The sequence below is a fragment of the Lagopus muta genome, chromosome Z, assembly GCF_023343835.1.
Source record: "Lagopus muta isolate bLagMut1 chromosome Z, bLagMut1 primary, whole genome shotgun sequence".
Classification (NCBI taxonomy): Eukaryota; Metazoa; Chordata; class Aves; order Galliformes; family Phasianidae; genus Lagopus; species Lagopus muta.
Window position 1 is genome coordinate 50,953,840 of NC_064472.1, and position 26,954 is coordinate 50,980,793.

The 26,954-nt window shown below is 37.2% G+C and overlaps 1 protein-coding gene across 2 annotated transcripts in view; it reads left to right on the forward strand.

Annotated features, from left to right (window-relative positions):
• Positions 1-26,954, forward strand: part of ADAMTS19 (ADAM metallopeptidase with thrombospondin type 1 motif 19) — a 159,657-nt gene that overhangs the window by 48,237 nt on the left and 84,466 nt on the right. For both annotated transcript variants that reach the window (XM_048931929.1, XM_048931930.1), the window contains exon 7: positions 4,959-5,002. In XM_048931929.1, the coding sequence (XP_048787886.1) occupies positions 4,959-5,002 (44 nt within the window). The remainder of the gene's footprint in view (positions 1-4,958; positions 5,003-26,954) is intronic.

Below are 26,954 nucleotides of genomic sequence, written 5' to 3' on the forward strand. Positions count from 1 at the left end.
TTCTTTTAGCTCTCTCCAGACCCATTTGCTTTTTTAACAGATTGTAAGTCCACAAATTGGACACAGGAGTGTGCGGACAGTTTTGCTGATATTTTCCTATGTTTTTGTCCAATGGTACTATTTATTCCTTTGAGTAAACTGCCACTGCCTGTTTTCAAATTCTTATTTCTTTTCTTCACTTGCTTTTTTCTTCTGTGTTGTCACCATACCTGATCAAATTTTGGAGTCCAGTTTTGGCTATTTTGAATAAGAGTTATTCACATAAGTCATATACAAAAAGATGATTTGTCTTCATTCCTATTTGTATTCTAACAGCTCTCATTTCATTTTTAAACTTAACTAGCAGTGCTCTCTTATTTTATTCCAAATCATTGCTTAATGCTAATGTTGAGCTTAAATTCCATTGAACTCAACTCGAAAATACCTTCCTTGGCTTTCTTATTTTTCTGAATCTGTTTAGAGATGTTAGCTACACATTCAATTTACTTATTATTTCACTTACCACTCTCCTGACATTTTCTTAAATGTGGTTGAAACATGAACTTTGGAAGGTAGCTTATTACCATTTTTAATCTCAGTTCAGCATTACAGAGATGAAGAAAAATTAGGTATTTAAAATATTTAAATGCAGTATTTTTTTGTTTTCTAAATTAGAAATAATACTTACCAGTGCATTTGAAGTTTACCATCACAATAGTGAAGAGTTCTAGAAAAAACATCCATAACAGTAAGGTTGTTGTTTGTTTAAATTCCCAACTGAATAGTAAATTCATTATTTAGCCTGCGGTTCATTAACTCCTAAACCGATTCATTAACTCCTAAAGCAATTTTAATTTATTGTTTTTTTTGTTTGTTTTTTAAAAAAGTATACTTTTTAATTTTGTATGGACCTAATTTATCGATGCAATTTCAGAATGTTCCGTCACATGAAAAAACAAGAACTGCAGTGCTGTCATTACTCATTTAGTACATTAGAGCATCAGAATAGTTAGGAGATTGAAAGTAGGGCAAAAGCCAGAATGAATATTTGGTAGAATGCTAAAATCCACAGTCTGATCTCTTCTGTTTCTGCTTTTCTCACATCTAATATATGAAATGAAACTGCAAGCAAGTTTAGATTCATAGTAAGTCTTTCTACTAGCATGCCTAAAATATGTGTTAAGTTTATCGAAAATGATGCACTGTTGTAAACTGTTCGTGGAAATTGTCTGTTTTCTTCTTTATTCTTCCTCTGCTGTTCTTTACACCTTCCATTACATCCCATCTACACATAAACATTTATTTTTAAAAACAGTATATAATGAGATACTTTATATTTGCAAAGTGGATAGTTAGTCTTTGCTTCTTTATAATCTACATGTAATTCATTGAGAATTCACTAACTAAATGTAATTTCTTGAAACAATATATTAGTATTTACCCATTCTTTCTTAGAATTCTTTCAAGTGTTGGTCAACTCAATCAAACTTGGAAATCAGTTATAATTCTCATGAAACCTCATGTTTTTCCTCACTTGAATAAGGACTTGTTTTTCTTTATATGTGCATGCCAGGTGTGCATTAGAGTAATGGAAGTTTTGCACTGGATACTGCTTAGAAGGGAATTTCTGAGTATTTTAACCAATTTTTTGCTGTCTATATGTACCAGTATATATTCTATAAATACACTGGTTACTAACTTTTGCCCTACAAACTTCTATGTATGCATTAATGATAATGCTACTATCAACCCTACTTTGCTAAGGAGGAGGAGAGGCAAATGATATCAGTGGCTTTCCTGAAGGCTTTGTATTATGCTTTATTGCTCTATTCATACCACTTCATCTATAGCTGTCAACGGTTGGCAGGCTGGTTCAACCCAGTTCCGTGCCTAGCAGGGCGGAAGGAATCCGCACCTCCAGAATAGGGAAACAGGGAACCCCAAAATAATTGAAAGCAGCAGCAACAATCTGAGCTGAAACAAACTAATTTACTAAATATAGTATCAGAATGCAAGCTAATGTGACATAATGGAATTGAAGCTAACAAATCAAAATATAATGAGAGAGGGAGTGTGTGTCCGAAAGGTGGATAGGCCTCACCACAGTGCTGAGGTGAGAAATGCAGTCCAGATGAGCCGATGAAGAAAAGCAGATGGAGAAGAGCAGCCAAAGAAGCGCATGCAAAGAAGAGAGCATCAGATGGCCTTGCCAGCAGTTGTATCTCCTTGCTGACCGCAAAGCCCCCTGGGGAATGTAGTTCTCCTTCTCCGCCAGACAGGCACCTAGAACTTGAGCATCAACAGCCAAACCCCCAGTGCATTACATGATGTTATGATGTGGAATACCGATAACCCAAAATCGTAAAACCATGACAATAGCTAAGAGTCAGTGTCCTCTTTTGTGTAGTTTCCATATGTCAATTACATGTACATACAGATAGAGAGGTGTATGATTCTATGTGTGATTCTGTGTAAGCTATGTATATGCACACATGGAAATGTAGTTATAATTTGATGGAATTTGTAAGTTATCTTGTATGAATTAAAGAATAATTTCTTTACAAGTCAGTTGTAGATCTAGCTAGAGCTTTAAACTTTTACTAAGGTTTCCTGAATGAATATTCTTGGAAATTAAAGTAGGCATTAGATTCTTTCAATGTAAATAAGGAACTAAGAATGGTTTATTTTGCCTTCCTCTTACAAATCGCAGCAGAACTGTTTTCCCAAAGTCCCATAATGGAACTCTGGATGCATAGCTTAATCATAGATGGATTCAGGCAAGAAAGAAAAACAAAACAAAAACACCTCATTAAGTATCCGAGAACAGAGTTATTACATAAGCAGAAACCTCTTGGATATTGGTAGTTTTAAAATGCCAAATGATCTTTTAAATTTCAGGTATGCCCTTCATTTTTTTTCTTTTTTTTTCTTTTTACTTCATTACATCAGTTACTATTTATAGTAGTTGAATGAATATGCATGAAAGATTATCTATGGCCTTAGATTGTTTCTGCATGTGTCTTCGTGCTTCATCAGAAGTGCCATATTTCTAATAATTCTGTCATGTTTAACAGCACACTAAGCCCCTTGTGTCACATAGCACAGAACAAAGGAAACTGTTAAAGCCCACTGCATTAAAGCAATTTGTTGCAGGTTTGATAACATAAAAGAACTCTCTGTGTCTGATTATAGTTTCTTCAACATCACTTCAGTCTCTGTTTCCAATGCTCATCTAAATGGATTCCTATGTCTTCTTTATTATCACTTAGTATAAAGATTTGATTCTATCATAATTTCTTTCTAGCACTGCTGCTTTGCTTTTCTAGCCAGTAATTTTTTGTCAGTGGTGACGAAAGAATAAAAAACTATAATCCCATATCTCTAACTGTGTGGCCTTTAACAAGTGTCAAAAATTTACCAGTATCCTGAGGTTGCTTTTGAACCTAAATCACTGTGTGACAGCAATCTGTGGAAAACAAAGTAAAATCTCTTCGAGTAGTTGCATTTGTAAAAATGGTAATTATCACCAATCTACTCTTGTGTCTCAAGCCCCAAACAATTCCTGGGAGTTACTGGAAAATAAATATACGTATAAGACATTTTTGAAAGAGAAAGATCCTTAATTACTAGTCCTGTTCAATAAAAAAATAAAACGTGATGTTGAAAAGTGAGGTACAGTCTGATTCATATCGATGGATAGCTTCACTGGATTCCAACTTAAATTTTTATTCTTAAGCCTTTAACAACAATAGCTATTAAGAAATGTATTACAGATACTTTACGATGTACACTACTATTACAGATACTTAACGATGATCAGTATGTGCACATGAAATACTTCCTAGATATAAAAAATGAATATGATTATTCATGCAATGATATTTAATAAGTAATATTGAAACCGGAAATTTCTGTACTATGTACATCTTTCCAGAGTGCATTTCAGGTATCAGTTAGTTTCCATTTATAAATACTGCTGCTGGCTGTAGGTGCAAGTATGTTTGAGTGCTGATGTGTGCTTATGTGTATATCTTTACCTGTATCTATTTGTATTTATATATCTAGCTTCATAGACAGAATATAAAAAAGGAGTATTTCCAACCCATAATGGCCTATGCAGAAATTGAGAGTAAGAGGGGAGAATATTCTTTATACGAGTACATGTCAGAATCAGAATAAATTTCAGATAAGTAGATAGTACTTTTATTAGATGTTGTATTAGTGCATTGTTTTTTTCTCTGTGTTCCTGCATACCTTTTTTTTTTTATATAACTTTGTTACTTCTTTCAGAGAACGGGTAAAATATGTGTGAATTTAAAATGAATTGCAAGCAAATATTGTTTAAAGCAGGGCTAAGATATTTATTCTACTTGATGCAATTATGTGGTCTTATTTGTAAATCTGCAGATGGACTAAAAATGGTATTGATGAAAGTCTTTTCCTCATGATTTTTTTTTTTAATCTTCCACTATTAGAAAGGCTGCTCTAGCAGTAATGCTTTGCCAGCATGCACTTGTACCAAATTCTCTTTTAGTCTTGATAACTAGATAAGCCACAAAAGCTTTCTTACTCTCATTTTAATCCTGGATTAAAATGCTGGTTTTGGATCTGATATTACACATCATAGATATTTTCATTTCATGTGCAAATTTCTGAAGACTAACTTTAAACTTGCTGTATTTCAAGAAATAGAAATGGGTTAAAAAAAAAAAAAAAAGCAGGAATTACATACAATGCAAATTAAATATATAGTACATATTTTGTCACCTGACTACTCTTAAATCTCTTCTGAGAGTATAGTGAATACAAGTGTTATGGGTAATCCTGGCCTTTGCTTCACCACGCTCTTTGTTGGGATAACAGCGTTCTGTGTTTATTCATTGAGCCATATGAAGTATTTGTAAATAGGTCACACAGTCATTAAAGGACTGACAACTTGGCTTACTTAACATTTTTCTTTTTTCCACCCTCAATTCTAGGAAGGATTTCTGTGTACATAAAGACGAACCATGTGATACAGTTGGTAAGTAAATATATGTAAGAGACTGTGTGTATAGACCTTGTCATAAAGTGAGCATTAGATAAATACGTATGTGAAGCTATACTATGTCAACAGCGCTTTTGGTGGGTGGCTGTAACTAGGTAAAATGAAGATGTCTAAAACACTAAGATATAGTTTGTTAGATATATGCAAATAGTTGGGTACACAATTATTTGTTGTATATCCCTCTAACTAAATAGTGTTAAAGTACAGTATTTCTATCTCATTTTTTAACAAACTCCTTGTATATTTTTCTTTTAAAACTCAATTTAAGAAGAAATTGTAGTATTCTTAATTGACAGTCACAATCGAAAGGAGATTGTGTATATGTATAAAGTATATGATGCTTTTAAATGGAATGGATTTATCTTTGCTGAGAGTATGTAGATTTTAATCTTCTATAGTAATGTACTTGGATAATAGAGTGTTTATGAACTATGTAACTGTTCAGAAACACAAAAAATATACTATTTTGCAAAGCATCTTCTGGTATCTACAATTAAAATTAGTGCTAGATGCACTGAGGTCTTCTCACAACGTAATCAGCGCCTTTTGGGAAGACATATTTTCAGTATAAATGTATGGTGGAAAAGGCAATTCAGGCTTAGTCCTGGTTAAAAACACTAGATGAAGCATGCCATGGCACGTTTTTATCCTAGAATTTCATTTGGCTGATAGAAAATTATCTGTTTTGTTTATAAATACAAGTATTCAGAACCTAAATTGTTTCGATAAGATTAGAATTTTATGGATAACAGTAATGGACTATTAACTATTTTCTTGCTTGCGATCCCTCATTTTTTTTAATCATCCCAAGTCTATGCAAGTATGTCTGTAAGATGGATATCAGTTAAAATCTTCCTAAATAAGGAATTGAGTGTTTCTTGTGTCAGCTATTGATTAAAAATGCATAGTGCATTTCTATGACAGATACTTCTTTATTTGAACCTTGGAGTGAGTAGAATCACCATGTATCACCAAAGTTGTCCCTGGAGTTGTAAAGTTTTCAGCTAAGGTGAACAGATTAAAATACTTGTTAAAGCTCTACAATTCCCAGCTGTCCAGAGCTTGGAAAAAATCCCCCAAAACAACAATAACAACAACAAACAAACCAACACAGAGGAAAAAAAAAAGGAAACACAAAAAGCTATACCAAAATACAAACTCCTACAATGAAATAAAAAAATATATGGATATTCTGTGTGAAATATTAGCATAACTGTGAACGTATGTGAGTCACACAAAGTGTTCTTTGTAGCATTTTATACAAACAAGAAGTGAAATTCATCAGAAAGGAGCATTACAGGACAGATGTAAATATTGGAGATGGATGTAATGTTGAATTGTACTCATTCTCTTTGACGAGTACTAAAGAGAAAAATATTGTCTTTTGTATTTTTTCATTAAACACCAAGACTCATAGTTTTCAAACTGTATGTGAGTATCCACTTAAGTAAGTGCCACTATTCTATTGTGTAGGCAAAGTTTTTACATATTTATATAGCAAATACATTTCTCTGTTTCCTGTCTTGTTCTTCTCAAAGTAGAGAGCTTATGCACTCTTCAGTTAGTACTTTTTCATTGTCTCATAGAATAGACAATAGAATAGAAGAGTGATTTATATGAAGATATAATGTCTTAAAGTTAACATGAAGCAAGAACTCTATAGGCCAGAACAAAAAATGAAAAGGTGTCTAAACCTTCATTGTATCATATATTATTCTTTAAAAAAATACGAGAAACTAATCTTCCTGTTTTTTTTTTTTTTTTTTAAAAAAAAAGGTATTTCAGAAAATTGAGGGGTTTTTCCTTATTGGTAGAAAGTTTGTTTTACAGTGTCTGTGAGATTTCACATTCTTATCTGGAAAAAAGTTGTGACTATCTTGATGATCAAACAAAAAACGCATTAACACTTTGTATTTGATAACTTTGAAAAGTAGAAGACCAAGATTTAGTTTGAAATTTTATTAAATTTTACAAAAGGTGTTGCAGTTTATTAATAACATAGAATTATAGAGTGGTTTGGTTGGAAGAGACCTTTAAGATTATCTAGTTTAAACCCCTCAGTATAGACAGGGACAACTATCAATAGACCAGGACACTCAAAGCCCCATCCAACCTGGCCTTGAATACCTTCAGGGATGGGGCATTCGAAACCCTACTGGGCAAACTATTTCAGTATCTCACCACCCTCACTGAAAAGAATTTCTTCCTTATATCCACCCTCTTTCAGTTTAAAACCATTTTCCCTGTTCAATTCCTCACCCAGCAAGTGGTCCATCCATCTAATCCATTTTTCTCCAACTGGGCAACCAGAATGCTTTGCACAAGTCCTGATAGATGACTTCGGTTGCTCTTCCTTTATCCACTGACGCTGTAACTCTGTCATAAAAGGCCACCAAGCTTGTCAGGCATGGCTTGCCTTTCGTGAAGCCATGCTGGTTACCACCTATCACCTCATCTTTATTTTCCACGTGCCTTACTAGGGCCTGCAGGAGGATCTGCTCCGTGATCTTGCCAGGCACAGAGGTGAGACTGACTGGCCTGTAGTTCCCTGGATCTTCTCCCTTCTTGAAAACAGGGATATGTTTCCCCTTTTTCAGTCAGTGAGAACTTCACCAAACTGCCATGACCTTTCAAATATGACTCACAGCAGCTTGGCAACTTTATCTGCCCGTTCCCATAGAACCTGTGGATGGACCTCATCAGGTCCCATGGGCTCGTGTACCTTCTGGTGCTCTAGATGGTCTCAAACCTAATCTTCACTTACAGCAGGCAGATGTACCTTCTCCAAGTTCTTCCCACTGTTTTCTGCAACTTGGGTGGTGAGGCTAGAGCTCCTACCAGTGAAGACTGAGGCAAGGAAGTCTTTGAGTGCCTCAGCTTTCTCAGCACCCCTCATGACCATGCCTCCAGTTTCCTTACAGAGAGGGCCTACCTCTTCCCTACCTCTTCCTTCTTTTTTACCACAGTTACACTTGTAGAACTTCTTCTTGTTTCCCTTGGCTTGAATTATTTCTGTCTGGGCTTTAGCTTTGCTAACCTAATATCGTGCTATTTTTCATAGTGTTTGGAAATCTTTGCTTGGCCAGGGGGGTTTTGGGCCTTGCTTATTTTAGGTTGTCAATCCAGAATGCCTTGAATTTCCTCCTTCATTGGCTATCCTCATATTTCTATGGAACAGTAAGCTAGATTCTCATGTAGTATCTATTTGTCAGTGCAGGACCAACGTTGACAACTGCCGTATTCTCATTTCAGCACTGTTAATTGTCACAGACCCCATAAGTTTCCTTCTGGGTGGAGAATCACAAGGCAATTGTTTTGTCAACAAAATCAATTAGACCAAAGTGCTCTGGAGCTTCCCATGCTTATTTGGCTGTAGTACTCTCTGTTTTGTTGTTTTACGTTCCCTGCTGCTCATGTGTGCAGTCCTCGTCTCCTGTTCCTACACAGAAGGGAGAGAAGGGAGATGCTGTTATTGTAAAATGATGCATGTCCTCTGTTGGCATCAATTTGGAATGTCCTTAATCAGTAGGACCTGAATCTTTATATTATCTGGTGCAGTTTGTTATCTGCGTCTTCAGATAGTATCTTCTCATGTCCCTTGTCAAAAATCCACAGGTGTACAGTACACATACTTCTTAAAATGCTGTGAACACACTTGATCTTTTGAAATATTTATGTTAGCTAGTGGAATGTCCTAGTAACACTGAGAGCAACAAAAAGGAAAACAGAAAAGTTGTATTTCCAGATTTAGTTAGCATAAACCTTTTATGGCATTCACTTTAGAATAATATGCTCTTTTCAAGGGAGGGTCAGCAATTTCCTCAACATGTATAAATTCATGTTCTGTTTTACCTAATACGTCAGAAATATGAATCATTTTGTAAATAGCTTTTGCCTTAAACACAGTGACCTCAGTTGATTGTTTCAACACTATTAACACAGCAGAATGAGGCTTTTTTTTTTTTTTTTATAAATACGTATCTCGTTGATACACCTGTATAGTTTTGCATAAGCAAACTTCCTTTAACATTGATATCATTTGCTCATAGTCTTAGCTCTGGTTGAAATTCCCAAGTAATAAGGGGTCTCAGGAATAGTAAATAGAAGTTTTCATTTGCTTTATAAAAATAGGTTTTCCACATTTCTTCGGTCTCAGAGGAGAAAAAAATGCAATGTTTTGATAGTTTTGGTCTTCTAAAGAGAGGTTAGTTAAATACTTCTACTTTGAAGCATTATTCTATATTTTACAGTATAAAAGAAGAGAGTATACTTTTTTTAAAAATTATATTATCAGACAAACGTGGATATAATAAAGACTACAAAATAAGATGAGGTGAAAGAATATGCATTTCATCCAAATAAACAAAATGCCAGATATATTTATTTACTTTTGTGTGTGTGTGTTTGAAAGCTGTATATCTTTAATACTTAAACTTTTCCTTCAACATTTGTCATAATGTAGAAGTATTTAGTGTAGCCCAATGCATTAAGACATACAAAAGAAATAGGGAATTAGCTAGGGTATCACTGCTGAATAGATTGAAGTTGGCTGCTTAGGGCCCACTACCACTCTACAAACATCAGGAAAGATCTGCAGAACATGAGCAGCAGCAGTGCAAAAATAAGTTTTAGAAGTCCACTTTCCTATGCTTCCTCACTTTTATCTATCTTTTTTTCTCTTGTCATATCCAGAAAATCATTCTATGTAGTCTTGCATAGCTACCTTTAATCTAATTATTCGAGAAGTGATAAAAGTTTGCCAAGAAGCAGGATGGATTATCTCATGTTCAGCTGTATGCCTCTATTGATGAATTACTGTGGCTACTTGATGTTGCTTGATACTGCAAATTTAAAGCTAGTTGAAGTATCTCTACACTGCAAATGAGCCATTCAGGAAGGATAATCCTTCTGTTTCTCTAACACCTTGTGTAGTTGGGTTCTGTCCTGTGACTGGAGTCATTACCAGACTCCTCATAGTACTTCTCTGGAGGAAGGGAAAGGGAAAGGAGGGAAGAGATGATGCCACCATGTTTTCATAGAATGTACTTTAAATGATGTTAAGAAGCAAGCGGAAGTTTGTTTCCTCTCTTGGTTTCTATAGAGATCTCACCCAATCTCATGAACTTCTGCTTCTGTTAAGAATACTGTCACTCAGATGTATATCTGGTAGATGCCAATGACTAAGTAACTGCAGTGCTCATATATGGCTTTTGAAAAATGCATTTTCCTGTGACACTGCTATGACATTCTAGTTGCAGTAGTTTGGACTAGCTTGAAATATGGAAGTGTAAAAGCTCCCTTCCTACCATATGATTCCATTTGGTAATACACTGTGTTCAGTATACACATATCTTTGATGTGGAGTATTTTTTAAATGATCAGAGAACTTTAAATTCTATAGTCTTCAGAATAAACCTCTTACTGGTGAGAGTTGCATGTCCAAAGGTACAACAAAGCAGAACCTAAGTAGACATGAGTTCCAAGTGAATTTGGAGAAAAAAAATCTGAACCAAGAAGAACAGTTCCTCCCTACGTGCTGCCAGATTTTTCTGCCCAGCATGTCATAAAACATCAAAAGAATTAGTGCAGGCTCAGTGCATTTTATTGGGAAAGCAGAAGAAAGTAGACTACAATACATGTGGTATGTCATCAAATCCAGACTTCTGCTATCATAAGCCTCAACTTCCCTCCTCCTCTAGATATATACCGACGTCTTGAAAATTGTTTCTTGCATCCAGCAAAACTCTAAGATGCAATCCTGCTTACGTTACCCTTTGTTTTACTACATTTGACTAAATGGCATCGCTCCTATGAGATGAGACCTAACTTTTCAGACAAAAAAGCTCTGTTGAAACTCATACACAGAGTAACTCAGTTGCAGCACATTAGACTGCTCCATTTTCCAGTGTTCTGTTCTAAGTGTTTAAAGCTTAATCAATCTGAACATTAATAGGGTAACACAGAATAAATCTGTCTGAATGGACTATTGATGGCAATTTCATAATCGTAGAGCATACTTTTAATTACTAACCACTTAGAATTCTTGAAAAAACAAGGCTTTTCTTTCTTAAATAAGGATTAACTGCTTCTTGCAATTCCTTCTTTTTTTCTTGCATTTTATTTTAATTTAAAGTAGTAAGTCAATGCATTTAGAGAGTTGAAAGTGAAGAAAGAACTCTTAAGTTTCACAGAATCATAGAATGGGTTAGTTAGGCTAGAAGGGGCTTTAATGACCATCTAGTTTCAACCTCACTGCCACAGTGGTGTTGGAAGACGAGCTTTTTATTTTTCAGATAAAGCTATAAAAATCACTCAGGGCTTTCTAAGTAACTACGTTTTAGTAATCTGTATTAGGAAATAGCAGGTTTTTGTTTTGGTATGCTAGAAAGTTTAAAGAGAAACTTATGAGCAAATTTTTAGATGGAGTTGAAAAAATCTATGAAACCTGTATTGAATTAAATTAGCCTCTGAGCATTTTCAAAGAATATCCATTTTTGAAAATGAAGCAGTCTAGCATGTTACCATTTGACATGCAGGATAATTCTGTGTGTCTTTTGATAGTATTGGCATTTGCAGTTGTTTTTAACATTGAAAAATTAAAAAAGCATACAGGGTAAATTAGAAATTGATGCTGTAATCGTAGAGCAGTTAATAAATAAATCAACTTTTTCAGAAGCAGTTATCATAAAATAGCACTGAGAGTTTTATTAACATTTTAATATTAATTATTACAATTATTCAGAGACATGTTTAGTTCTCGTTGCACATTACACTTGAAATACACTCAGTTGTGCTCTTTCTTGTGTAAGATACCTGCTGTGTTTGTTCTTGACGTATGTTGAAATCTCAGCAGTGTCAAGTTGGTGCTTAGCTGCTGAATTTACCTCTTGACCTCAGTAAGTGGTCCTGTAACATGCCACAATACCACGATAGTTTTTTGGTATTTCTCACGTAAGCATATCCATTCTGTGAAAATGTCCTTTTCTGCGGATTATAGTACTTCATCTCTAGTTTATTTTTTGTACCTAGTTAGTATTATTTTTTATACTTAATCTCAACTTCCCTGAGGTATTATAAATTATCTTAAAGGGACTTCTCAATGCATATACATAAAGAACTGTAATGTTATATAATATGTGTGTTTAGAAAAACAGTCCAGTTCTGGGCTCCCCAGTACAAAAAAGACAGGGATCTCTTGGAAAGAGTCCAGCGGAGGGCCACAAAGATGGTGAAGGGCCTGGAGCATCTCTTCTATGAAGAAAGGCTGAGTGAACTGGGTCTGTTCAGCCTTGAGAAAAGACGACTGAGAGGGGACCTGATCCAGGTCTATAAATATCTGAGGTGTGGGGGCCATAGTGGTGAGGACAGCCTCTTTTCAGTGGTGAGTGGAGACAGGACAAGGGGAAATGGACATAAGCTGCAGCATAGGAAGTTCTGCACCAATGTGCACAAGAACTTCTTTACAGTGAGGTGACGGAGCACTGGAACAGGCTGCCCAGGGAGGTGGTGGAGTCTCCTTCTCTGGAGATGTTCAAGACCTGCCTGGATGCCTACCTGTGTGACCTGCTGTAGGGAACCTGCTTTGGCAGGGGGGTTGGACTTGATGATCTCTGGAGATCCCTTCCAACCCCCACAATTCTGTGATTCTGTTATATAGGGCCTGTTTGTTCTGTGTTAAAACAAAAGGAAATAGCAAACTAGTTATTAATTTGAATTTGTAATTAGTAATTGAATTAGTAATTTGAAGTTGTCTTATAGTGTGCATCACTTTGCATAGGGATCCTTCAGTTGTATAAATTGTATAAGTTCCAGATTAAAAGGTCATGAAATATGAATGAAACATCACAGCAGTATACCATGGTGTGCAAAACATGCTTATGTCAGGGCAATAGAAGGGCTGTGAGACTCAGCCAGGGGACAAATGCGAGCATGACATTTTTAAACTCAAGTCTCTGCTGGCTGAGAAATTCTTTTACCAGCAGAAAATCTACATGTCCAGTTTTAGCTAACTAGACTTGAAGAAAAAAATGATGAGTGATCTAATGACCCTTTCTGAATTTAACAGGAAGGTGTGTTATTTGTCATTTTATAAATCCAGAATGTTGAAAAACTGACGCAACCCAAGGAGCTGTGAGCTTTTAAAAATATTTTTCATGATTTCATTTTCTCCAGGAATGTAACACTAAAGTAGTTTTCTTTCAGTGCTTGTTTTTATTTGGAAGATATTTAGATGAAATATGACATACATTCATATTAAATTTGCATGAGTTGGCAACTGTCAGAAACAGAGCATTGATAATCAGTTACCTTTTTTGTATGCAGTAATACTGATAGATACTCTGTGTTAATTTGAAATAATTTTGAAATGCTTTCATTGCATACACAGTGAATGCAATTAAGTTTTCAAAATGAGAAAATAATGTTTAGTATCAAGCTGTACATATTTAAGACAGAAAAAATACCTACCTGTGAAATTAGACTGTTTTGTCACTAGCCAGCCATTTCTTCCATGAGTCTTGTTCTTAGTCTTGATAAATGTTTAGTGTAAAGAAATGTTTGCAAAGTAATGTTTGAACAGAATAGCCCTCCTTGTTTAGTCTTTTTAACTGAAAAAGTCCACTGTATTTTTGAAAAGTTTTTTAAAATAAGAGAGACTATGTAGCTTATTACTAATGATGCATGAATTTCTGTGTCTCATAGGAAATGTATTACTATGCTGACATACTAATCATCAAGGAACAGTTATATGTTACTACAAAGGGTATAATAAATTGCAAAAGAAAGCAAGAAAGTTTTGTTTTACTCATTTTTAGTGGAAATAAAAGCAGGACTGAAGATGTATTAGAATTGAAACTGTCGTAAAAGATTTTGCATCTGCTTGTTGAAAAGAGAATGGTAACAAGATAAGTGGAAGAAAATACCAGAAATCAAACTATAAGAAAATCAGATTAATAGGGTAGGATGTCAGTCTGGAATCTATGTAAAAGCAGGGAAAGCACTGGTAATGTACTATGACTAGATCAAATAGGGAGCAGACATTGACGTTACACAAGTCCTAGAAGCACGTTCTGAAAAAAATCCCAGTAGTTTGATGGAATGGAATGAGACAAGAGATGAAGTCAAAGGTGTTGCAGTGTTCATAGAGGTACAGAACATGGGGGCAACTTGAGCAGCTGCACATTTTACGAATGTGAGAATTGAAACCTACATGTCAGGGAGGCAAGAAGAGAGATAAGCACCTGCATGAATATTTCTACTACTTGGATGGAGTAACATAATTTTTAATTACCTCCATTATATATTTTGCTCTACGATGCTAATACATTTTGACTCAAGTGTACAGAGGTATTGGCTTACAGTATTTTAAAATCTGTGAAGTTGCACTCCATAGCAATAGAAGGAGAGTTGACAATTAATTGGATCATCTTACTTTACAGCATAATATCAATTCATTTTCGTTTCTTATGGGTGAAACGTCTGATTTTCTTAGAAGTACAGTAGGAGACATAATTTAAAAAATATACACCATATTGGTACTGAAATAGGAGGGCAATAAATATTTATTCATTCTTTGGCAAATTACAGAAAACATTTGATCTTGAAGTGACACAGAACCTCAAGTTTCAAGGTGAGCATTTATTTTAAGGTTTAAGAAATTATGGAAAATTTCCATTTAGAAAATACAGAATATCTCAAAACTGATCTTGGGAAGCAGTGAGCCTTTTAAAATACTGATACAGTACATGGCACCCCAGGAAATCTGAAATATTCATATAATCACTTTTTTAAGCAAACTGTTTTGTGAAATATATTTCCTATTTCCTAGAACCAGGTTCCCCAGTGAAGCTTTTTTAATACTTACTTTAAAATGAAATGGTTTTTTATGTGTTCCAGATATTTGAATCAACTAAGCCATTCTTTATGTTATTTATATAAAGATATTTTTAAAATTGTGCTTATGCTAAAAAAATATAATTTAAACAGTTGGTACTAGCAACTCTGTAACGAATTATTAGAAAAGATCATCTTTAGAAAATGAGGCCAGTTTGTGTTTCTTAATGTTCGGAAGTAGTCAGGCATTGATTTATTATATCTTACTCTGGTTTTTTTGGTAACCTGAAATTTTGCTTCCCTTTTTGGCTAAGATTTCTCCATTTGAATATGATTTTGAGTCTGCGACTCCTACTTCTCCTTTTTAAGTAATATTGCAACATTAAAATTAAAATAAAAAAAAAAAAATAATTACATATTCAATTCATAGACCAGTGCCACATATTAGTCATCAGATTTTAACCACATAAGGTATGTGTACCCATGTACCAGACATTTTATTTCTTAAAACATGTTTTAGAAGGAGTTACGTAGGACTGATAATCATTTTCTCCAGCTCAATTTATTGATTTTTTCAATCAGTTAATCTTATTTAATTAATATAATATGTATATCCTGTATATCATGTGTATCCTGTATATCCTTCTACATACATTAAAACAATCCTGTTTGTATACCATAACATGTTACATATGATCCCTGACAGTAATTCATTTAAATTGCTATGACGTGAGATCTGGTTTGGGCAGAGAGGATGGTATACTGTACATTGCTTTCCCAAGTATATATTGATCAGAGAAGGTTCTGAGTTCTGAGGTTCAACTCAATAATTTGATCACTTGCATCTGTAAACTGTCTTCCATAAAGAATAATCTTATTTGTCTTCCCTCTCACTGTTCTAAAATTTGGGAAGTCTCCTTTGATCTTAACTGTGGTTACTCTTACTGTTGTATCAAGGGTTGTTTGTAGTTTACATGAGCACAATGGTTCTGAAAGAGGGAATGGCAAGAAGCTAAGTCAGGTAAGTCTATGTGGGATATTAGGAAAAGGTTCTTGACTGAGAATTTGGTCAGGCTCTAGAGTAGGCTCCCCAGGGAAGTGGTCATTGCATCAAGCCTACTGAAGTATTTGTGCAACTCTCTTAGAAATATGTTTTGATTTTTGGGTTTTCCTGTGAAGTGCCAGCAGTTGGACTTGGTGATGCTTTTGGGTCCCTTCCAACTCAGGGCTATTCTGTGATGTTATGATTCTATGATTTGTGAACAGCATATCCTGAAGATACATTTATTTATGAAAATATTCTGTGAGAACTGTTCTGAAACCACTGGTGTTCAGTTTGCAACCTGGCTTTATAATTAACAAGATTCTGATTTGGATACTTTGGAAAGCTCTATTCAGTTTTGTTGCCAAAGAAGTTGTCTCCTTTCAAAGTCAAATATTATTTAATTGTGTACGACTGAGTTCCATGAAGCTTTCATGAGGTACTCTTATAATTTACCTTTGTAATTTAAAAACATTTAAAGTATTTTTTGTGTATGTCTTAAAAACAGACTTTTCTTCTCCTATCCAAAATTTAAGCCTTTAAATGTAATCAATACTATTAGTAATTTTCTATGCCATGTGAAACAAACCTATGTGAAACAAACCTATGGAAAAATTGTTGATTGAAATCATGCTATGAGGAAGTTTGGATAATGAATCAAACTAATTCAGAGTCTTAGAAGGTTGAATTAAGTAAGCATTTCATTCATTTATTTTTTGTGCTAATAGTTAGAGGATATGAAAGGCATTAATCCATATTAAGAGATTTCTCCCAATTTGCTCTAAACAGAATGGCTTAGGACCTGTTCAACTTTGATTTAAGTAATACAAAATGCAACCAAGTTTTCTGTTTCTGGTGTACAGGTACAACAATGCACTCAAATGTGAAGGAGGGAAAGCTGAGTGTCTCTTTTTTATTCTATGCTTTTCCTTTTCATTCCTTTTCTCATATTGCAGTTTCGTTTTGATTATTTTTCTTCTCTGTTTACACTTGTATCTATGTGGAAATCTTCTATTTCAGTGTTATCTTTGAGAAAAAAAGAAACTCAGGTTTTAAAAGTATGCCGTCTGCACTCAGTGACTATGGTAAAATGTCCTGATGTTCTAAAATTTTCCTTTAACTATTTTAGAATTTTTTTTGTTTGTATCTTGGTTAAAAGGTAAAATGGGAATTATTTTTTAGCTTTGATATCAGAAGGAGATATCCTGGAGTTTGAGGCTGCCTGGTGTCATAAGATTTTTTGAATGGTATGGATTGAAAATCTTTTTGGATAATTTGAATCGTTCTATCTGGATACTCCAATATAAAGCTGACTGAAAGAACTGTAGAAGTTTGTTATGACACTGAAATAGCAGAGGAAGAGCAAACTAAGTCAAATATTGCTACATAAAAAGTAAAGCTTAGTAAGAAAAAACTAAGGACTTTACATATACATGTGAAAATCTTAGAATCATAGAATAGTTAGTATAATTAGTTAGTTAGTACTAAGTATTAGTTAGTATAATAATTAGTATAAGCCCCTGCCAGGAGGGGGTTGTACCAGGAGGAGGGACCCCTTACAGAATCACAGAATTGCAGGAGTCGGAAGGGACTTCAAGAAATAAAGTCCAAACCCCCTATGAAACAAGGTACCCCACTATAGGTCGCACAGGTAGGCATGCAGATGGTTCTTGAATATCTCCATGGAAGGAGACTCCACAACCACTCTGTGAAACCTATTCCAGCGCTCTGTCACCCTTACCATAAAGATGTTCTTCCACATGCTAGTACAGAACATCTTTTGTTCAAGTTTTAGGCCATTACTCCTTTTCCAATTGCTGCACATCACCAAAAAGAGCCTGGCCTCACCCATTTGCCTCCCACCTCTCTTTAGATATTTATAAACATTTATCAAATCCCCCCTCAGTTCTTCTTTTCTCCAGGCTGAACAGACCTAGGTTACTCAGCCTATCCTCACATGGGATATGTTCCAGGCCCTTCATCATCTTTGTGGCCCTCTGCTGGACTCCTTCTAGGAGATACCTATCCTTTTGAACTAGGGATCCCAGACCTGGACACAGTACTCTAAATGTGGTCTCACTAGGACAGAGTAGAGAGGGAGGATAACTTCCCTCAATCTGCCAGCTACGCTCTTTTTAATGAACCCCAGGATACAGCTGGCCTTCTTGGCCACAAGGGCACACCTCTGGCTCATGGCCAACCTCTTGTCCACCAGGACCTCCAGGTCCTTCTCTGCAAAGCTGCCCTCCAGCAGGTCATCCCCTAACCTGTACTGATGCATGCAGTTGTTACTCCCCAGGTGCAACACTCTACACTTGCTCTTCTTAAACCTCATCATTTCCTGCTTGCCCAACTCTCCAGTTTGTCCAAGTCTTATTGAATGGCAGCAGAGCTTTGTACCATCAGCAAACCTGGGTTGACTCTATCCCTTCATCCAGATCATGGATGAAGTTGTTGAACAAGACCAGACCCAGTGCTGCCTCCTGGTTCTGGAGGTATAACTACTCCAACCAGACTCTGTGTCTCTGATGACAACCCTCTGAGCTCTGCCAGTCAGCCAGTTCTCAATCCACTTCACTGTCTGCTCATCTATCCCACATTTTCTAAGCTTAATAACAAGAACGCAGTGGGAGACAGTGTCAAATGCCTTGCTGAAGTCAAGGTACACAACATTCACTGCTTTCCCTACATCTACCCAGCCTGTGATGACATCACAGAAGGCTATCAGGTTGGTCAGGCATAATTTCCCCTTGGTGAATCCATGTTAACTATTCCTTTTACCTTTTTTCTATTCCAGTTATTTGGAGGTGACAACCAGAAGTTGTTCCATCACCTTTCCAGGGATGGAGATGAGGCTGGTTTGTAGTTTCATAGATCTTCCCTCTTGCCTTTTTGAAGACTGGAGTGGCATTGGTTATCCTCCTGTTTTCAGGCATCTCTCCCATTTGCCAGGACCCTTCAAAGATAACAGAGTATGGTTCAGTAATCACCTCTGCCAGTTCTCTCAGCACATATGGATGCATACCATCAGGGCCTGTAGATTTGTGTGTGTTGATTTTGGCTATGTGCTCTCTAACCAGCTCCTCCTTGACCAATGGAAAGTCATCCAGTCTTCCTTTACTCAGACTCTGTTAATTTCAGGGTCTGGGATTTCTGAGGGCTAGTCTTAGCATTAAGTGCTGAAGAAAAATTATATAGAATCTTTGCCTTCTCGGAGTCCCATGTTACCAAGGCTCCCACGTTATTTAGTAGGGGACACACAGTTTCCTTAGTCTTCCTTTTGCTGTTGACATACTTTAAAAAAACTTATCTTGTTATCCTTTACCTCCTTTGCAAGGTTTAACTCCAGGTGGGCCTTAGCCTTCCTTATTGCATCCCCGTATGTTCTGACAACGTTCCTATATTCTCCCTGGGTGGACAGGCTCTTTCTCCACATTTCATGGACATTTTTCTTTCCTTTTAGTTTATCCATGAGTTCCTTACTCATCCATGCAGGCCTCTTGCCACCATTTCCCAATTTTTGACTCTTATGGATGTACCTATCTTGAGATTAGAATAAGTGATGTTTAAGCACCAACCTGCTCTCATGGGCCACCTTACTTTCTAACACTCTAGCTCATGGAACATGTCCAAAGAGGTCTTCGAAAAAGTTGACTTTCCTGAAGTCCAGGGCAGTAATTCTAGTTACTGCTTTACTTCTTCCACTCAAGATCTTGAATTCTACCATCTTATGATCTACATCCCAAGCTTCCCCCAGCCATCACATCCCTGACCTGTGCTTCCTTGTTAGTAAAAACAACCACTTCCTTTTCCTGATCAGCTGGCCTGTAGTACACACCCACAAAAGTTTCACCTATGTTATTTCACCTCTTAATTCTTAGCCAAAAGCTCTCCACTTGTTCATCATTCCCCTCCAAGTGGAACATTCTAGTTGCTCTCTCACATAAAGAGCAGTTCCACCGCCTTGCCTTACCAATCCGTCTTTCCTAAAGAGGATATAGCCATCTGTGACAGCATTCCAGCCATATGAGTTGTTCCACCATGTCTCAGTTATCACAGTGAGATCATGGCCCTCTGACTGCACATAAATCTCTAATTCTTCCTGTTTATTTCCCATGCTGTGTGCATTGGTATACAGCCACTTTAGAGAAGCAGAGGGTGCAGGTATCTCTAGAGGAATGAAAGAAGGTTTAAGCTGGGTTACTGGCAGTATTATCTTCTCTGAGGAATCCTCAGAGGATTCAGTTGGACAACTGAGAGGCTTTTCCCCACAGTTTAGTAAAAAGGCAGCATTACCATGCCCTTCCCTGTCACAACGAACTCCTCTCCCTTACTCCATCAAATCTAGTTCAAAGCTCTGGTAATCAATCCAGCCAGCTTGCTCCCTAGCCTAGATCAGGCTGCCCAAATCCTCGTCCATTTTACTTGAACGCTTCTAAGGATGGGGCATCCACAGCCTTTTTGGGCGACCTGCACTGGTGCCTAGCCACCACTGCTGTAAAAAATATGTAGACCTAATCTAAATCTAGTGTCTTTCAATTTGAAACCATTATCCCTAGTCCTCTCATTACAGCCTTTGGTAAACAGTTTTTCATTGTATATCCTGTAAGATGTAAGGATCATGTAAGATCCTTTTAAATACTGAAAAGCTGTGGTAAGATCTCCTAGTAGGATCTCATGAAGATGTAAGAGAGGGAGACAGTCACTGCCTTTAACCTGCTGGTAAATCTTTTTATGCAGCACAGGATACAATTTGCTTTCTGGGCTGCAAGAGCATACTGTTGGCTTATTTATTTTACCAGTGTCCTCAAATCCTTCTCTGCAGTGCTGCTCTAAATCAAACTGATGTCTGGTTTGTATTGATATTGGGGATACTCTGACTGATGTGGAGTACCTTTCACTTGTGCTTGTTGTACTTCATGAGGTTCACTTGGGCCTGTATTTTCAGCCTGTCCAGGTCTCTCTGGGTGAATCAAAAACATTAGACACTCAGCTTGCTGTCTAAAACTTGAATTCCGGTCCATCATTTATATAATTAATGAAGGTCCTGAATAATACTGGCTCTCATGCAGAGCCTTAATAGATGCCTCTTATGGTTGGTTTCCTTTTGAACATTGGGCCATTCTCTATAAACCTTTGGATGTAGCTATCCAACAGATTTCTTATCCAACTTTGTACAACATCTGCTGAATCCATATCTTTTCAGTTCAGACACAAGAATATTAAGGGACATTGTGTAAAAAGGTTTGCAGAGAATTATTGTTTCCTTCTCTTATTCCCTAATGTAATCCCTATCATTGCAGGCCATCAGATGGATTTGGCATGATTTGCCCTTGGCAAAGATGTGTTGTGTGTCTCTAATCACTCAGTTGGCCTCCATATGTTTGAACATGGCTTCTAGCAGGATTTGCTTCACGATCTTGCTGGGGGCTGAAGTAGAGCTATAGTCTCCAGGGTCTTAATTTTTACTCTTCTTAAAAGGGTAAAAAATACCTGTGATACCCTCTTTTTTTTTTTTTTTTTTCTCTTTTTTTTCCCAGTCATTAGAGACTTGACATTACTGCCATGACTTCTCAAATGTAGTGGAAAGTGGTTTTGTAGTTTCAACCTCCATCAATACCCTGGGATGCACGTCATCAATTCCTGTGGACTCCTATATATTCAGATTCCTCAGATTTCAAGAGGAAAAAGTTAAGTAAGCTTCCAACCTTGAGAAGACAGCAAAAACATTCAGGGTGTGGGTGAATGGGCCCTCATCTCTGCTAAGAGCAGAAGGAGGAGCTTCCTCCTTGCTCCTGAGGTCCCTCTAACCATCAAAGAGATACAAAGCTCTTCAGATAGAAAGAGAAGAGGATGCGGATAAGGGTACAAAACCAGGAAGAGACAACCATGTTCAGATGATCCAGTGAAGGACCTGTGTCAGATCAGGGTTGCCAAAAAAAGACAAAGGGTCGTTGTAATTGAGGACTTTCTGCTGAGGGCACTGTGGCACCTATTTGCCAACTAGATAATCTGTCTAGAGTGGTTTGCTGCCTGCTGAAGCCCAAACTAAGGACATCAAGAAGAGGCTACCAGATGTGATAAAGCTAAAAATCTACTTTCCACTTCTGATCTTTCAAGCTTGGTCACAGGAGGCTGCAACAAAGAAATTACAAAATATTAAAAAAGACTTCAAGTCGCTAAAGAAGATGTTGAATGAATCAGGAGTGCAGGCAGTTTTTTCCTCCAGCCTCCAGGTTGGAGGCTGGTACCTAGGCAGGAGAACAAATTACTTAAATGAACGCATGTGTAGGTAATGTCATGCTCAGGGTTTTGGGTACTATGATCTTGAACAGCAAGAGTGTCCTGGGCAGCATGCTGTCTGGGCTGATAGCCAAAGCATTAAACTAGATTTCATGAGGGAACTGGATGTACTGCTCGGTGACACAGAAGAGCACATTGTCACTTTAGGAAGCAGCAGGAAAAAACATCAGATTCATCCCAGAAGAATCTGGGAGGGCTCCTCTATGAAAAAACTGTGGTTGATAGTCCAGGTGAAGTGTCTCTACACCAATGCATACAGCATGGGAAATAAGCAGAAGGAGATGATGCAGTTAGAAACAGAATTGCTATCATGGGAACATGGTGGGATGAATCACATGATGGAAATACTATGATTGAGGGTGACAAGCTTTTTAGAAGGCAGGGCAAAAGGGGTGAAGTAGTTTTCTTGTATGTTAAGAAGTGGGTAGGTTGTGAAGAGTTCCTTCTGAGAAACAGCCATGACCAGTTGGAGAGCTTGAGGTTTAAAATTAGATCAGTAATAGACATGGTGGTCAAGAGAAAACCTCTTCACTCAGACTTTTTGAACCTCATTAGGTTTGTCAAGGCCCCTCTGAATGGGATCCCTTCCTTCCATTGCATCAACTGCGAAACTCAGAGTCATCGGCAAACTTGCTAAGAGTGTACGTAATCCCATCATCTGTGTTACTGACATTAAAAAGTACTGATCTCATTAAAAAGTACTGATCTCAGGACAGACTGCTCGGAGCACCACCCCTCAATGGCCTCCACCTTGACATAAAGCTGTTTACTATAACCTTCTGGCTGCAGACTTCCCAACAAATTCCTTATCTACTGAATAGTCGACCCTTTGAACCCATATTTATCCAATTTAGAGATTGTAGTGCAAGGCCATGTTGAAAACCTTGGAAAAGTCAGGTAAATCACACCAGTTGTCCTCCTTTTGTCCACTGATATTATCACTCCATCATAGAAGGCCATCAGATTGATCAGACTTGATCCGCCCTTTGTGAAGCTGTGATGATTGTATCAGACTGTCTCAGATCACCCACTCATCCCTCACGTGCCCCAGAATGTTTTCTATGAGAATCTATTCCATGATCTTCCCAGGCACAGATGTGGGTCTCAATAGCCTTTAGTTCTCTGACCCTTCTTCTTGAAAATGGGAGTGATGTTTCCCATTTTCTAGTCACTGGGGACTTTGCTTGACAGCCATGACTTTTCAGATATGGTGGAGAATGGCTTGGCAACTGCATGAGCCAGTTCTTTCAGGACCCTGAGATGCATATCATCCAGTCCTATATACTTTTACCCATTTAGTCTCATGATGCAGTCTTGGACTTGATCTGTTCTTATAGTGAGGGGGATTTTGCTTTCCTGTTTCTACATGGAGGTTCAGGGCTCTGAGTTTCAGGGATGTGAGAAAAATGAGAATGCTGGCTGCTAATGAAGTTTGAGGCAAAGAACTGGTTGAGTAGCTCATTTTTCTCTGTGTCTGCTATAGCCAGTTCTCCTTTCTCATTTATCACAGGGGGTGTGCTCTCTTTGGAATGTCTCTTCTGACACACTGAAGGAGTTGAGCTTGTTTAGCTTGGAGAAGAGAAGGCTTTAGGGAGACCTCATTGTGACCCTTCAGTACTTGAGAAAAGCTTATAAGTAGAAGGGAGGGCTTTTGACATGGCGTACAGTGATAGCAGGAGGGGAACGGCTTAAAATAAAAAAGGGGAAATTTAGATTAGATGTTAGAAAGAAGCGCTTTACTCAGAGGGTTGTGAGGCACTGGCGTAAGGACCCTGGAGAATCTGTGGATTCCCCATCACTGTAGGTATTCAAAGCTAGGCTAGATGGGGATACGGGTAACCTGATCCAGTGTGTAGCTACCCTTCCCATGCACAGGTGTTAGAACTGAATGAAATTTGTGGTTCCTTCCAATCTAAGCCATTCTGTGATTCTATGAGTCTCCTACAGTGGATTGTATTTCATTCAGTTCAGCCCTGTCTTGGTCTTTAGGGATAGCAGAGATTTGTGAAGACTTCAGTGAAAACTGAAGCGGAAGAGTTGCTGAATACCTCAGTTTTTTTTTTCATGTCAATCATTAATAGATCACCTGACTTATCTTGCTCAGGATTTCATTTTCTTTGATTCTCTTTTTTCATCCAGCATACCTGTGGAAGTTTCAGTTCTGGCCATGCAATGGCTTTCCTAATCCCATTCCTGCAACCCCAGGCAGAATTCGTGTATTGTTTCCAAGGCATGTGTTCCTTCTTCCACTGCTTGTGAACTTCTTTCTTGCTTTTCAGTTCCATGAGGAGATGCTTGCACAATCATGCTGATTATCTGCCTGCCTTGCCTGATTTTTTGCACCTGTCATAGCATCCTGTTAGTGGGGTAATGAGTGTGAGTTCCTGGTGGTCCATGGATTTCTCTAAATAAGCTGTCTGGACTGTACATGAGAACTTTAGTACAACTCAGGAAAGGGATCAGAGAATTATCTCTTAGGAAATGTCAGCTCACTATGCAGTTGTGTAGGATCACTGATAGAACTGAGTAAGAAAGAATAGAGAACCTTAGGAAAACATAATGTTGTTCCTTTTTAAATCTGTGTTCCACTTCTATCACAAAGAATGTAGTAAAACAGGAATAGGTAAGCTTTGCAGAGGACTATGGGACAAAAAAAAAAAAAAAGATAAAAAAGATGTTGTTTGCATCCACTTGCAGAAAGGCTGAATATCCTAAAACTTCTCAGTTTGTCGTTGAGAAACCTGGCAGAGATCTATGAAGGCACAGATGTCTTAGAAAAAAAAATAATAGTCCGCTGCATTTGAGATAGAATATGTCCGATGAAGTATTTATAAAGAGAAAAATATAATATGTAATTATGTATTGGAGCTACTTGCCATGGCATGTTTTGGACCAAAACTCTAACACAGATTAAGAGGGAACAACCAAGTTCAGAGAGTAAGTGCTTTGCTGGCTGCTTTGCAGGCTGTTAAAGAGAACATTGCGTGCAGCCATTAGCTTAAGGAGTCCCTATAGGATGTATCTTCAAAGGCTGGGAGTGGCCTGGGAGAGCTGGGAATTTGGAAAGCTAACTTACTTGTCTTGTTTTTGTATTACCTCCATAAGTATTTGCTATTGACCGATGTTGAGCACAATTTTATTTCAATAAGACCTTTGAGAAATGGCGGTGGGTTAGCTACTCATCTTAAGAATTAGTAGTTATCTTATGTTTTCTTTGTGTTTGCATTTTAGAAGATAACAAGTAAGTTCCAGCAGTTCTGCCATCTGTATAATGACATGTTAAACATGTATGGACTGTTAAGAAGATTCAATATCTAAGGTCTTAAAACTGTATGCATTAGAATTTACTTATACCTGTTAGGCATATGCTTTCCACGGGCTGTGCAGAAGTTTGTTTAAGTAGGCTTTGTGGACTACTGTGAAGCATAAAATCACATATCTGATAGGTATTGACAGTATTTTTCTGGATATATTGCTTTTTCTATGGTTTGCCTAAGTTATAAACAAACAAAACAGGTGATTAAAACTTAAGTTATATTTGCACAAAATGCAGCAGAAGTTGATTTATTTTGATGCTGTTGTTTCTTCTAATATCTTGCGTGAGTATAAATATACACGCACATGCACACACACACAAGTGTATAGATATAGTTATCATCACTGTCTCTCACTGTAAAAAGAATGGATTTATAGACTTCTCTGTTTGCATTTGAGATTCCTGCCTGTTGAATAAGTTGGTGTGATTGCTGCCATGTTTAAGGGCTGCTGATTCACAGATGAATGACAGCACTCTTTTTTTCCTGCAAGTTTCAATATTTGTGTCTCTGTTCAGAGCTAATTAATATTTTTAAGTGTCAACTCCGTGGAAATTTTTTTCTTAAGAAAAGCATCTGACCTGCAAAAAACAAAAACAAAAACATTTTTTAGTATCAAGTCCAGATAAATGCTGTTATTTATATTTACAGTCCAATTGATTTTCCAGTTCAAATGAGAAATGTTTGTGTTTGAATCAAAAGCCAAATGTAATTAAAGCATGACATTATCTATGTATTGCAGAGGTTTACTAGATTTGTGCATTGTTGATAATTCAAACTAAAGTCTTGCCCTGTGCAGTGTATTGCTCCATGGCACTTTCAGAAGGGCTAAGAGTTATTCATATTTTCTGTTCACTACTGACGTAGTACGGTACGTAGTGAAGCTGTGCAGGGAGAAAATCAGAAAAGCTAAAGCCCAGCTAGAACTGAATTTGGCCACTAAATTCAAGAACAACAATAAATATTTCTATAAATATATCAGCAGCAGGAGGAAGGCTAGGAAGAATCTCCATCCCTTTTTGAATGCCAAGGGCAACTTGGTGAACTAAGGATCAGCATAAGGCTGAGGTACTTAATGCTTTCTTTGCCTCAGTTTTTAATAGTAAGAATTATTACTCCCTGGGCACAAAGCCCCCTGCACTGGTAGATAGGGATGGGAAACAGAATAGGCCATGCATGATCCATGATGAGATAGTTTTGGACCTGCTCTGAAAGCTGGATGCTCACAGGCCCATGGGGCCAGATGGATTGCACCCTAGAGTGCTGAGGGAGTTGCTGGGTGTGGTTGCCAAGCCACTCTCCATCGTTCATCAGCAGTCCTGGCTAACTGGGGATGTCCCAGAAGACTGGAGACTGGCAAATGTGATGCCCATCTTCAGAAAGGGCTGGAAAGATGATCCTTGTAGCTGCAGTAGTATCAGTCACACCTCAGTGCCCA